The 14,322-nt window shown below is 62.0% G+C and overlaps 1 protein-coding gene across 1 annotated transcript; it reads right to left on the reverse strand.

Moving 5' to 3' along the window:
* Positions 1-9,513: 9,513 nt before the first annotated feature.
* Positions 9,514-11,054, reverse strand: FOXD2 (forkhead box D2). The gene is given in 3 exon segments (XM_049807406.1): positions 9,514-10,039; positions 10,041-10,096; positions 10,099-11,054. Coding segments are annotated over 3 exon segments (1,395 nt in total). The 5' UTR covers positions 10,922-11,054; the 3' UTR covers positions 9,514-9,523.
* Positions 11,055-14,322: the final 3,268 nt, after the last annotated feature.

Genomic DNA, 14,322 nt, shown 5'->3' on the forward strand with positions numbered 1-14,322 from the left:
TTTCCCAAATATCTTTCCCGATCTCTGAGCGGGGCCGGGAAACGAGTGGTTTCTATCAATTTCTCGCCATTTTTTTTTTCCACGGGAGCCCGTGGGCAGGAGTTTGCCGGGCAAGAACGGAGGGGAAAGACCAGAAAGCTCCGCTCAGAGCCGAGTTTTCATTTCTTCCACCAAAACGTGCCCGACACCTGCCTGAGGTTGGGCTAAATCCCCACTCCGGGCAGAACCCGCAGCGTGCCCACGGCTGGCAGCGCCAAAAAAAAAAAAAAAAAAAAAAAAAAAAGGAAGGGGGGGGGGGGGGGACTCGGCGCAATCCGAACCGGAGCCGCTCGCAGCCGGTTCACACGCGGTTTGCGGCGGCGGAGTCGCTTCCTCCAGCCGGCTCCGACGGCGGAGCTGGAGGCACCGGCTCCGGCAGCCGCACCGGGCCGTCCATGCCCAGCAGCCGCCAAGCGCCCGGGGCCAGACCGGGGGGGGGGGGGGGGCGGCTCCGGGCTCCCCCCCTCGGAGCGCCCGTCGCGGGTGGGGAAGGGGCCGAGGCGCGCTGCGACAGGGACGGAGGGCCCCGGCGCTCCGGGGGTGCAGGGTCTGGGGGGGGCACCGCCTGGCCCCGGCCTACCTGAGGGGCTGCACGACCCTCCGGAGCTGCCTCCCTGGCACATAAGCTCTGTGACTGCGGTGCTGCCCCCCGGAGCACCTATTCCTAATGCCACCCACTTCTCAGCAGAGATGGGGAGGGAGGGACACACACACACACATACACACCCCCCCCCCGCAGCCTGGCCACAGGTTCCCAACCTCTGGCTGCAGCTGGAAAAGGCACTTGGGCTGGGGCGGGGGGGACGGACGACGGGAACACCCGGGGTGGGCGGTTTCGCCAGTCCCGGTTCCCCGAGGGGACCCGAAGGCGCGGTCTCCCCCCAGGAGCTGGGGCTGGGAAGAGCGGCCGGGATTGCGGGGGGAGGTGGAAGGACCGGCCGGAGCCACGGGAGAGACGGAGAGGCGGCCGCGGGTGGGTCTCCCCTCCCGCAGGGCTAAGGGGGGGGGGTCCCCGGCCCCCAGCCACAACTCCAGCTCCTTGGGGTTGTGGGACCCTCCGCGGTGCGGCGGGTGGGGAGCCCCCGGGCGAGGGACGCAGCCGGGGCTCAGCTCGCCGCAGCTCCCGGGAGGCCAGAAATGCCCTTTTAGACGATGGGGAGCTCAAAAGCCGTCAGAAACGTCCCTCTGAAGTGATCCTCTTGTCAGGGGCTTATTGAAAGAGATACACGGGGTAGGAGCATGCCCGAGAGGAGATGGGAGCGTTGTGGGGCGGGGAGGAAAATGAAATTAAACCCGAATGAAAAAGAAGAGGGAAAGAGAGAAAGGTGGGAAAAAGAAATTATCCTCCTTGTGAAACGTGTCGGGCTTCTCCGGAGCAACTGCAGAAAGGAGGCCTTTCCACCAGGGTGGATAAATTTACTCGTGTCCCACATGACCCAGGGTGGGGGACCCGGGGCGGGGGGGGGCGAAGAGAAAGGTCATGGGACTGGGATTTGGGTTGTAAGTCACAGAGGAGACGTGGATTTCAGTGCCGGGATCCGCGTTAGGTGGCAGCGGCCTGGGGTTTTGCAAGCGAAGTAATTAAATAAGAAAAAGAAAGAAAAAAAAAAAAGGAAAAAAAAGGGGGGAGGGGGAGGAAAGGACATTTCAGAAATAACCCCAGTAAAATCTCGGGGGGTTAGCGGTGGGAACGTGCGTTTGGGGGACACAGATCCAGGAGAGCGTCGCTGGGAGACCCTGCTCACCTAGGGAAGGGGTTCAGCCCCACAGCCCCCCCCCCCAGGCCGGCGGTGGGTGCTCGGCGCTGCACCCCTGGCCCCGGCTCTCGGCCGAGCCCTGCCCGCTCCTTTTGTTGCCTCTATTTTGCGGCCACGTCTCTCTCCTGGGAAGAGGAGCGCTGCAGGCGGGAGGGGGGGGGGGGGGGGGGCCAGCATTGCCCCGCCAGCCCCTTCACATCTCCGTCCCCTCCGGGGACCACCGGGACCTCCACCCCGCCGCTGAAGAGGGGACCCTCGGTCCGAGGCGAGGGGACTCCGTCTGGCTGGACCTTGGCATTATTTTGGCCCCAACCTCAGACGGGGGAAGTTTTTCCTTCTCCGCTCACTTTGTTTAAATTTAAAGCGACAGCGGCGGCCCCTCCATCCCCGACCCGTCGGGGGTCCGGCCCGCCGCGGCTGAGCTGCGGCCGGGGGTGCCCCTGGCACGGCTCCCGTGGGGTTTCCTACACCCGGGGTCTTGTTCTGTGTGTGTGTCCCCGTCTCCACCCAGGGCTGAGGGACTGGGCACCATGGGGGGCACCCCAGGTAATCTCGTCCGGGTGGGGGAAAAAATTCCCACGGATTTTCCAGGGAGTCCGGCTGGAATTAAAGGCGATCGTGTGCCCCGCAGACGGCTCTCACTGCTGAGGAGGGATTTGGGGGGGGGGGAAGTGGGGGCTCATTCAGGTTACACGGGCTTCCCGAGGACTCTCCGCTCGCCTCCGTCGGCAGGGAAAATTGGAGTATCTGGGAATTTTAGCGAGAATGAAAGGAATCGCCGGTGTTGGTTTAACCCGTTTCAAAACCCCGGTACTAACGAAAGAGGAATGTAACTTCGCTTAAAAGGCGAGTTAAAGCGGGGAAATCGAAATCTGATCGAAAGGGACAGGAACGGCCCCGAAAGGCGCTTCTCTGTCACCCTGCGACACGGCGCCCGACCCTCGATACCCAGAAAGGATCGGGGGGGGGGGGGGGGGAGGAAGAACCACCAACAGACCGGTAATTCAAAAGATTCCGAGGCACCAACACGAAGCCTCCCCTGTAGCAACTGCCACACAAACCCATCACACCCCCTCGGGCTCCCGCCCGACCTCTCAACGGGGACATTATCTCCCTTGCAGGTTTTCATTCGGGTTTACGAGACCTGCTTCGGCACACGGAGAGACGAATGATGATCAGCCACTCCATATCCATAGATCTAATTTATCCGGATCCCAGAGGGAGGGATGCGGGCAAGCCAGGGCGGTTGGGAAGCGAGGCAACCCGTCTGCCCCCGGCTGGGAAAGGCCGCCGGGCTCCGGGCTGCTCGGGGCCGGCTGCCCGGCGGGGCCGGGCCGGGCGGGCGAGCCCCTTCCCCGGCGGCGGGCGAGCCCCTTCCCCGGCGGCGGGCGGGCGCATCCCGGTACCGTCCACCCGAGGAGGTCATTAGCATTTGAATGATGAAGAAGGGTTGGAAACGCGCGATCGAACTCTGCCGAGAGTGTTTTGGGTTGTTTTTGGTTTTGTTTTTGTTTTTCTCCCGTCCCGGATCGCAGCGTCACCTGTTGCTGCCACGGGCTTGGAGAGCCAAGTTGCATCTTATTAATAAAATAATCAAACGCGAACTGGTCCCGCACGGGCGTCGGGCCCCGTCCGAGCCCGGGGGAAGCGGGGACCGGCACACGCTCGCCTCTGCAACCCCGCCTGGGCCGGATTCCCCCCCCCGCCGGTAAACGCACCGACGGGCCGGTGAAAAGCGGGGGGTACGGGGATGTGCTCCCGGGGCCGCCGTGCTGCCGGCCGGGGTGCTGGGCTCCGGGAAACGCGCCCTGAGCTGCCCCGCAGCCCACCAGGCACAGGCAGGGGAACCGCTGAGCCCGGGGCGGGGGGGGGGGGGGAACGCCGGCGTCTCCCCTGGTTCAAGGGAGGAGAGACTCCCCCTCCTCGTTGCGGCCAGGCGAGAAATTCCCGGGGGTGGACAGAGCTGGAAACCTGGAGAGAGAGGATAAGTGGCCCTCGATGAACCCGAGACGAAGCGGGTGAGACTGGAAACACAGACAGAGAGAGAAAGAGGGAGGGGGGGAGAAAGAGGAAAAGAGGGAGAAAGATAGAGAGCAAGAGAGAGAAAATAAAAGAGGGAAAGAGAAAGAAAGAGAGAAAAAGCAAAAGAGAGGAAAAGGAAAAGGCGAGAGAGAATGAGAAAAAGAAAAGAAAAGAGAAACAGAGGGGAAAAACACACTCACAAAAAAAGAAATAAAAAAGAAAGAAGGAGAAAGAGAAGGAAAGCAAAACAGAGATCGAAAGAGAGGAGGGGAGAGAGAAAAAGACATTAAAAGAAAGGAAAACAGGGGGAACAGGGAAAAGAAAGGTAAATAGAAGAGCGAAAGTCAGAAAAAGGGGAACGAGAGAAAGAAAGAAATATAGTAAGAAGGGAAGAAGGGAAGAAGAAAGGAAGAAGAGGGCGAGAGTGAGAAAAGAGAAAGAAAAAAGGAAAAAAGAGAGGACGAGGAAGAAAAGGCGAGGAAAAGAAGGAGGAAGGAAAGACGAGCCGTGGTCCGGGAGGCGAGTGGAGAGCGCGGAGCCCCGGCCCCTCTCCTCGCCCGACAGACAGACGGAGGGGCGAGTGCAGGGCCCTGACCTACCGCGAACATCTCGAGGAGGATTTCAAAAGCACCAACTTAATTTCCAAAGCAATTTTCCTGCGGCTGAGTCGGCTGCGACAACTCCTCCCGCCCTCCCCAGATCGGAACACCGGGGGTTTTTTTAAAAAACCGCGTTTCTCTAGTTTCTGTGCCGGGAAAGGAAAGAAACGAAAGGGAGATGGGGAGGGAAAGAAGATGCTGGAGGGCAGCTATTTTGCAAAGTTACGAGTCAGGAAAATGTTTTCAGGTCGGGCACTGGGGCACAGGGAGACTGGGCGTTATTATTAAATCTTAAATCCACCGTGAAAACGGGAGTTTCTGCGCAGTCACAGGGAAGGGCCAGGGCAGTCCCGGAGGAAGGGCCGAGCTATTGGAAAAGATGTTCTCGATGTCTAAAAGCGGTTTCTATAATCCAGGTTGATTTATTTTTGTTTGGGGCTGCGAGCAACTAGAAAGAGAAAACCAAAAAGCTACTGGAGAAAGGAATAAGATCTTGACCTTCCCTAATTCTCTAAATCGGCAGTAATGGAAAGCAGAAGGTGCCAGGGGAGGAGGCAGGAGGCGAGGGCCGAGCGGGCGGTGCAGCGGGGCCGGCCGGGCCGGGGTCCCGCACCCCGTATCCCGCACCCCGCACCCCGCAGCCGGTGGGTCGGAGCCACTCGCTTCCTTCCTCGGGACTCCCTCTGCTTAACACGGGCTCACTTAAGCGAAAGAGGAGAAAGAAATTATCCCTCCTCGCCCCGCGCTGCGGTCCGGACGGGAATATTCCGGGGCAGGATCGTTTTATCCCGCCCCGATAAACCCGAGGAGAAACCCCCGTTGTCCGCTTCTCCCGGGCTGCCTACACACGGGAAACCACCGCGACGTAAATACGTAAAGAGCATCGCGTTTCAGTTACAAGCCCTTCATCTGATATAGAGAAAGGAGAGGAGTGGGACACATTAAGAAAAAAAAAAAAATCATCAGCTCCACAGATGTCTGACCAAAGGCAAAGCAAGGCGGGGAAACCCGCATCCCCCCGGCCCCGCTGGGAAGCAGCCACCGAGCCTAGCCCAGGCGAGAAAGGGAGAATGGGGAAAAAAAACAAATAAAATACCAAACCTGCGGCAAAGGATCGGGCCCCGCGGCGGGACCGGGGGGTCGCCGCCGGCCCGGCTTTGCCCGGGGTTTAAACACGCTCAAAACAACCACCGAAAGCAACACCGCGAACCGGGAGGATTCGCCTACGGACGAGAGGGAAGAGAAATGCCGGGCCGCCTTTTTGGCCAGGGACTCCCAAGCAGCGGCTGCAACAGCTAATTATTTTCCTTTCAGTGCTCGGTTATTGCTGGTGTCCTCCCCGCCTCCCCCCCCCCCAATAAATAAATAAAACCCTCCTTTAGGCAGCGAGGCGTGAAAAATGATCCTCGCTGAACGCTTAAAAATAATGTCCCGTGAAGATCGGGGCTGCGGAGCCAGCTAGTCCCGTAATTAGGAGCCATTATCCGTCCTGCCTCGCCGAGGCAAGATTTCACGTTAACCCCCCCGAGCCGAGCCGGGCCAGGGGTTCCCGACCCCAGAGGACCCCCCCCGGGCCCTTCCCGCCCCGGTGGCTGGGGGGGAGGGAGAACCGATTCCCGGGGGGTCTCCGCCGATTTCTCTCCCCCCCCCCCCCCCGCCCCGGTCTCCCCAAGCGACGCAGATATTTGCAGGCGGCGTGAGTTTGACCGGGGCACGGAAAGAACTCGGGTGCTTGAGGGAGATTTAGGAGATGGGAAAAATCTAAAGTTAGAGCCGTTTGGGGATCTTTTCCACCCCCACCCCCCCAAAAAAAAAAAAAAAAAAAAAAAAAAAACACCAAAGCAACGGTGCCGGTGCCCGCAGGCCCGGGAGAGCCGAGCCCAGCCCGGGCGGCAGCTCCGACAGCGGGCGGCCCGCCCGGCCCTGCCTGCGGGGGGTACGGCGGCTCCCGGTGAAGGGGGGAAAATCCCCCCGCTCCCAAGTCAGCTCAGCTTCAATCCCGGCCGGCGACCTCGGCTTAAAACCCCGCAACGACTCCGCAAGGCAAAAGAAGGGGAACGGAGCCGGGGAAAGGTGTCCCAGCCCCAGAAATCCCCGAGCCCCCCACCCCCCCCCCCACCCCGAGCGTGTGGGGGAAGGGGTCTCTCCGGGGAAAAACCGCTTCCCTGCAGAGAGGACCCCCCCCCTCCATCCCTCCAAACCCTGAGACCACCAACTTGGAGAACCCCCTGCACCCAGCGGGGGCGAGACGCGCTCGTTCAGCCCCACGGGCACGGGCTGCTATTTTCTTATCCGCTCCTGGCACCCTTGGCTCATTTTTCCTCCCGCACTTCGCAACCAAGCAAGCCAAAAAAGAAAAGAAAAAAAAAAATTAAAAATCGCTACTATTAAAATACCACCCCCCCCCCCCCCCGCCTCCCCCCTTCCAGACACACAACCACCACCCAGCCTCGCTGCACATCGCTTTCTTCCTTCGGATCCCGTCTCCTCAAAGCAGGCTCGGTTATTAAAGGAGGCTGAACAAAGATAGCCCCGAGAGCAGCTATCAGCGCATTTTAACTTCATCAAAGACTTCGGGGGAGAGGGAGAGGAGGGGTCTGGCACCTTCTAGTAATGAGCTTGTCAGGAACACCCCTGCCAGAGCAATTGAACAATTTGCACACAAGCAAAAGAAAAGGAGCGGGGAGGGAGGGAGGAAGGGGAAATGCTACAAAAGCCCCTTCAATTTCCAACCATGTGCTTGGCAATCTGGAAAATAGATTCATTGGCCTCCTCTTTTCTCCCATGTCGAGTCTTGTAGCCCCTTTTGTAGGAGCTGGACATGAAAGGGAGACAACCAAGTGCCGGACACGAAGATCGCTTTTCAAAAGCAAATGTGTGTGAAGGCGAGATGTGAGACCGCTCGCTGCGGGGAGGCGGCACGTTCAGGAACAACATCAACAAACTGCGCGGAGGTTCGAGGTGGCACAGACTGGGGCAGAGGAGGGGGGGGAAGAGAAAAGAAAAGCCGACCCACCCCCCCAAACAGCCCCCCCGGCCCCCGGCGCACACCGCCCGGCTCCTGCCTGCGCCCCGGCGGGCCCCGCGCAAAGCCCCGCTCGCCCGGGGACCCGCTCCGTCCCCCGCTCCCTGCCTCGTACGTCTCAGCTTTTTTTTTTATTTTTCTTTTTCTCCTTCTCCTTCAGCTGGCTGCACGGGCAGAAAGGCCTCGATTCTTTAGATCAGGGTCCCTGCCAACAAACAAACCAAAGAGGCACGTTTGGTCCCTGAAATAAATAAATGGGGGGGGGGGGGGGAGTTTGGAGGAGAAGGGAGCGCTTAAAAATGTTTATTTACTTTGTAAGTTGTTGCAAAATTTAGGCGGAGATCAAGTTTCATTCGGTCATTCAAATGCTGCAGGCCCAAGGGGGACGTGTGTGCGGGGGGGAAACCCTCCAACTTATTTTCTCATGTGTCAACTTTTCCAAACAAAATAAAAGGAGGCGGGGGGGGGGGGGGGGGGGGGAAGAACCCTTCTCCCGGCCCCCACCTCCCTGCCCCTGGAAACAGGCACGGTTGGGGTTTTTTTTTTTTTTTTGGGGGGGGGGGGAAACGGGGGAACGGGAGACGACAAACCAAAAAGCAAACAAAGAAATAAAAAAATAAAATTAACAAAATTAACAAAACCAAAAAAAAAATCCGGGGGGTCCTTTCCCTTGCCGGCCCGTGGACCCAAAGCGGGTGGACCCCCCCCGCCCCCCGCCCCCGCCTCGCACCGCCGGTGTGGCAGCCTGCAGCCGTGGGAAGGGAGGCGGCGCGGAGCAGCCCCGCGCAAGCTGCGCGCCCGGCCGCGGAGGGGAGGGCTCAGCCCCGCCGGCTTCGGGCGGAGAAACTCCGCGGCCGGCGGAGCCGCTCGCTTCCCCGAGGCCCGAGCGGGGCTCTCGGCTCTCAGCGTGACAAAGAACATGGCAAAGAACGATTGGGATTATTATTTTTTTTTTTTTAACCAGGTCACAAACATTTATTAATTTACACCAACTGTGGACAAAATTCTGTTGCCTTTTCCACATCAAATTATTCACAGATTCTCTCAATAAAATAGATATGACGGATGCACAACCAGTGAGGAGTTAACTGGACTCCGCTCATTAGCTCCCGAATAATCTATATACAAATAATTACCAATACACCAAAAAACCCACGCACGGAGGGGGTGGGAAAACGGGGATTAAAAAAAAAAAAATAGTATGGGAATTCTCCAAACTTCCTGACGGATCGGATTTTCTTTTAAACGTGCATTTGAATGTCTCATTGGAAAAAAAAAAAAAGAAAAAAGAAAAAGAAAAAGAAAGAAAAAAAAATAAACCGCAGTCCTGAGTTTCACCGACTTTTCTTCTTCTTAAAAATAAAGAAACCCTAAACAGTGCCTTTTAAAACCAAACCCGAAGCTTCAAAGAAACTAAAAATAAGATCGAACCATTAAAACATTTTCTTTGAGAGCCGGGGAGAGACAGAGACACATGGCAAAACCGCCCGGGAGAGAGATTTGCAGGAACGAAAACGGGCTCGCTGCGACCGGGGGAGTCTGCAACTCCCCCGGCCACTTTCCCAGGCGATTTGGGGGACCCCCGCGGAAAACCCGCACCTCTCAAAGGAAACATTTCCGACCCCTAAGACCGTTTCTTTCTTAACATTCCCCCCCCCCCCTCACCCCCCGCAAGACGTTGCGTGTTCAATCAGCCCAGGTCTCAGCTTAGGTTACGGCCACTTTATAAATACGCTTTGGCGCTTGCGGGACCAAATCGTGTTATTCTTTCCCCCCTCCCGCCCTCCCGATGCATTTAATATATATATATTTTTTTTTCCCCTCCCCCGAGCAAAGAGACACAAACAGATCTGGATGCCACAGAGCCTGGAAATAAAGTAAAAATTAAAAAAAAAAAATATTTCCTACCTTAAAACACAACAGGAGGAGATGGGGGGGGACGGGGAGAGGGAAGGGGAGCAGTTTCGGAGGAGGGGGGGGGGGGGGGGAGAGCTGGGAAGGGGCCGTTTGCTTCGCGACTCTCCCCCCCCAACCCCCCCCCCCAGCCCCCAGCCCCCCACCCCGCCTTCCACCAGCACACTTTAAAAATGACAGCTGCTCAGGGTTGTGATTTTACTGGAAAAGTTCTGGGCCGGCTGCAGGAGCGGCTCGTGTGCCAGGCTGACCTGGGGCTGTGCCGGGGCCAAGGCGGGGCTGAGCACGGCCAGGACCTGCGCCGGGGGGCCCGCCTGGCCGGCGGGGTAGGGCGCGGCGGGCGCGGCGCTGGGGTTGGTGCTGGGCGGCGGGGGCACGGCCCCCCCGATGATGTTGTCTATGGAAAAAGAGGGCCGGGAGGGGTGGTTGGTGCCGGTGCCGCCGCCGCCGGTGCCGCCGCCGGCACCGCCGCCGCCGGCGGGCGTGGGGTCCGGCTTCAGGGTCTGGAGGAGGGCGGCGGGCAGGGCGGTGGGGCTCAGCTGGGGGTGGTAGAAGGACTTCCTGCAGTTCAGCTCGCCGCCCAGGAAGGAGGGCAGCCCCGAGGCGGCGGAGAAGACGGAGGCGGCGGCGGGAGGCGGCGGAGCCGGTAACGGGCAGTGCGGCGCCGGGAAGGGGAAGGCGCCCGCGGCGCCGCCGCCGCCGCCTCCGCCGCCGGGGTGGTGGTGGTGGTGGTGGGGGTAGCCCTGGAGCTGCAGGCCGTAGTTGTAGCCGTAGGGTCCGTAGGCGAAGCCGGGCAGGAAGGCGGCGGGGTCGGCGGCCCCGGCCCGCAGCAGCAGCTCGGGGTGCGGCGGGTGCAGCTGCTGCTGCCGCTTGAAGCGCTTCCTCCGGCGCAGGAAGCTCCCGTTGTCGAACATGTCGGCGGACTCGGGGTCCAGCGTCCAGTAGTTGCCCTTGCCCGGGTTGCCGGGCTCCCGGGGGATCTTGACGAAGCAGTCGTTGAGGGAGAGGTTGTGGCGGATGCTGTTCTGCCAGGCGGGGAACTTCTCCCGGTAGTAGGGGAAGCGCCCGCTGATGAACTCGCAGATCTCGCTCAGCGTCAGCCGCTTCTTGGGGCTCTGCAGGATGGCCATGGTGATGAGGGCGATGTAGGAGTAGGGCGGCTTCACCAGCGGGTTCTTCCCCCCCGCGCCGCCGCCGCCGCCGCCGCCGCCGCCGCCGCCCCCGCCGCCCGCGGGCGCCTTCTCCCCGGGCGCGGCGCCGCGGGCGCACGCCGGCTCCGAGCCGCCGGCGGGGGAGAGCCGCTCCGGGGAACCCCCCATGCGCGCCTTGGCGGCCCCGCTCCGCGGCAGGGCGAGCCCCAGCGGATCGCCGCCGTCCTCCTCGTCGTCGTCCTCCTCGTCGTCGTCGTCCTCCTCCTCCTCCTCGTCCTCGCTGTACTTGCCCCCATCCTGGGGCGGGCCCACCACGTCGATATCCGCGTCCTCCACCTCGGAGAGCGGCTCTTCCTCCGGGGAGCGCTCGGACATGATCCCGCAGCCGCCGCCGCCGCTGCTGCCCAAAGTCATTGTTGTGCGGCCGGGGCGGCCGGGGCCGGGCTCCCCCCCCCACCTAGCGGCGGCTCCCGGGATGGGCCCGGGGCCGTGCCGGAGGGCTGCGGCCGCCGCTGGGACTCCGCGCCCCGGCGCCGCCGCTCCGCGCCCCGCTCGCCGCGCCGCTGCTGGCGGGGCCGCGGCAAGGGCTGCGGGGTGGTGGCTGCGGAGGGAGGGGCGGCGGAGGGGGCGCGGGGCGGGGGCGGAGGGACGGGACGCCCGGAGGCTGGGCAGGGAGCTTGGAAGCAGCGATAATAAATAATAGTAATAATGATAATAAAAGGAGGGGGGGCGGGGGGCGCGGCGGCTCCTCGGCTGGGGGAGGGAGGGAGGGAGGGGCGGGGGAAGAGGGAGGGGGGAGGGCAGAAGTTGGGAAGGCGGCTCCCCCCTCCCCACCCCTCCCGAGCTGGGACCCGGTGGAAACGCTCCCACTCTGCGCCTCCTGCCAGCGCTCCCCAGGCCTTTTATACGGCCGCCCCGGCATCACGTGGCGCCCGCCGCCCCGCCGCAGCCCCCGCGGGGCACGGCTGAGGGGCTGCCCGGCCCGGCCCGGGTCCCCGGGGAGGGCGGCCCCCGCCCCCGGCGGGGATGCTTTCGAGGAAAGGCGCTGCCCGTTCCCCCGCCGCTCGGATGCCCCCGGCTACGCCCGGAGCCGGCTGCTGCGGGAGGGGGGGGAGGGGGGGGGGGGGCGGGTCGGCGCTGGATAAAGCCGCCCCCCCCCCCCTCCCCTCCCCAGGGGACCCCGCGGTGCTGGAGGCTCGCAGGGCCCTTTCCCGCGGGATGCGACGGCCGCCTCCCTCCGCCCGGGGGTCGCGGAGGGTCCCTTCGCCTCCCGAGGGCTGCCCACCCCCGGGGCTGAAGGCTGAGCTGCCGCCCTCCGGTAGCCTCGCCGGCGGGGACCCTCGCTCCGCCAGGGCCGAGCCTTCGGCCTCTTCGAGGGGTCGTGTGAATTTGGGGATCCCCGCTCCCCCTTCTGCACGCGCTCACGTCACCGACACGTCACCGAGCTCGGAGCACCCTGCCTGGAAACCCTCCCCCCCCCCCCCCCCCCCCCCGCCCCGAGGGCTCCCACGGGCCCCCACCCGCGGAAGGGATGCTGCCGCCCGGCATGTGCGGGGCGGCAGGAGGGGACGAAGGCTCAGCCAAGCCTCCCCCCACCCGAGAAATACCCAAAGCGAAGGCCGTGCGTGTCCGCGGCGTGCTGGGATAACACCCGCGTCCCCCATCCCCGGCGGACGGGGCTAGCCCGGCCGGGTACCACTTTCCGAGGCGGCCCACCCGCGGCCCGGCCAGGGCCCAGGCACCTTCCAGGACGAGGAATCTCCTCCGGCCTCGGGATCTCCCGTCCGCCGCTCTCCCGCCATCGCTCCCCCCCCGAGGCGCAGCGTTCCCCGACGGCTGGCAGGGAGGAGGCGGTGGGCAGCGGACACCCACCCTGCCGCGGCTGCAGCCGAAGCGGGAGGATTTTCCCTGTAAGCAGAGACACCCCAGCCACCCCACCCGGGGAGGCAGAGCGGCGTCCCCGCGAGTGGCAGAGCCCCGTTCCCCCGCCTGCGGCCGCCCCTTCCCAAAGCAAGGCCGGGGCGGCCACCCCCGGCGCAGGGCGGGGGACACGGCCGCGGCCGCCCACTCCACGTCCCGCGGGTGGCTGTGGCAGCCCGTTGTCCCTGTCTCTGCCGCGGATACACCGAACCACGCTCGTAGGGGTTCCCCCTCCCCGTTCCTTAGAGGCTCTGCAAACGCGTAGCCGCTTTCCCGGGGGAAGATGCCTGGTGGAGGGAGGAAGGGGATGGTTTCCTCCAAGGGGGTGCCAGGGGGACATCTTCCCCCCCTCCCCTCCCCAGGGCCGCGTTCAGCAGTGTGAGAATCCGCGGTGATGAATTGCCAGTCGCTGCCGTTAACAGGTGCGAGCATTTGGTGATAAAATCTCCAGCACTAATACCGGGGAGCCGGGCCAAACAGCTGCGCGGCCCCGCTTCCAAATGCCGGTCACAATTACTCAAGCCCTAACGACTCGGTGCACAGGCTCGGGGGGACCCCGAAGAGCGGGCAGGAGCGGGCAGATTCGGCCGCACATCTCCACTTGAAGCAGCTATGGCAGAGCCGGGGCTTCTCCGCCGACTCCGTCGCATCCTCCTCCCTCGCTGCCAGCGCTGCGATCGGGGAGGATTTCTCGACCGGAGGGGAAAAGAGATGAATAAGTGTGCTGAGAGTTGCTCGGGAAGGTGGGAAGTCTGTCCCGCAGGCGTGTGTCAGGGCTGGGGGATCTTTCCCGAGCTCTTTCACTTTTATGCTCCTCCGATGCTGGTAACCTGCGTTTGCAACGCATACGCATACATCTTCCTCTCGTGTGTGTGTACATATATATTCAGCTCTATATATTTGTATTTATATTCATATATAATTTTTCTTGTATATATTTTTCTTATATATATATGTTTTTTCTTATATATATATATGGTTTTTCTTATATATATATTATTAGCTAACAGGGAGAACCGCTTCCGAGACGCCACATCTTTCCTACCGACTTTGTTTAAACTCTCCGTTCATCAGCCCCGCGGAAAGACGATGGGAAGAACAAATGGACGAGAGCGGGGAGGGAAAAGACCCGAACCGCTTTCCATTTTTATTAAGTAAAATAATAGTTATGCCTCCCCTACATAAACGAAAGTGTCATAAAAAATTCCGAAGCAGCTGCCAGAGATTTCGACCACACACACAACGGGGCGATTGAATTTCCACTTGGTGCATTTCATGGCAGCGAGGAACCGCCGGGAGCTGCGCCTTGTGCCTCTGCAGGGCGGCGAAGGGGAGGGCCGGGGGGGGACGACGACGACGACGACGACACAGCAAAATGATGCTCTGCCAGCGGCCGGGGGCAGCGGGCACGGCCCGGGGGGATGCCCCGCCGCCCCCCGCGCCCCTCCGCGGCGTTCGGTCGCAGGGCGGCCGGCTCCCCATCGCCCTGCCTTGGAGGTTGGCCCCGCACGGCTCGAAGGGAAACAGATGTGGGTGTCTGCTGCCTGGATCAAACCGCCCCCCCCCCCCCTCAACCCCCCCCGGCCTGCCCCGGGCTGTCGGCTTTCCCCCTGCCTGGAAGGGTGAGAAGCCCACGGAGGGGGGGAGGTCCCGGCAAGTTGGGGCCCTTTGCCGCTGTGCTTATGGGCATCGGGACCCCGATGAGCCCGAAAATGGGGGGGGGGGAGAAGGGGGCGAGAAGGGTCGTTCCGAGGCGGCTGTTGATGGGATGCGGCCGGTGCCCTGTCCCGCTCCCGCCTGGACCTTCAGCATCGCGGGTCCAGAGCCGCCGCAACTCGAGAAATAGCATGTCCCGATCAGCCACCATGGACGCTATTTCTGCCTGTTTCAAGGCA

Source organism: Accipiter gentilis, chromosome 8, assembly GCF_929443795.1.
Source record: "Accipiter gentilis chromosome 8, bAccGen1.1, whole genome shotgun sequence".
In the NCBI taxonomy this organism is placed as follows: Eukaryota; Metazoa; Chordata; class Aves; order Accipitriformes; family Accipitridae; genus Astur; species Astur gentilis.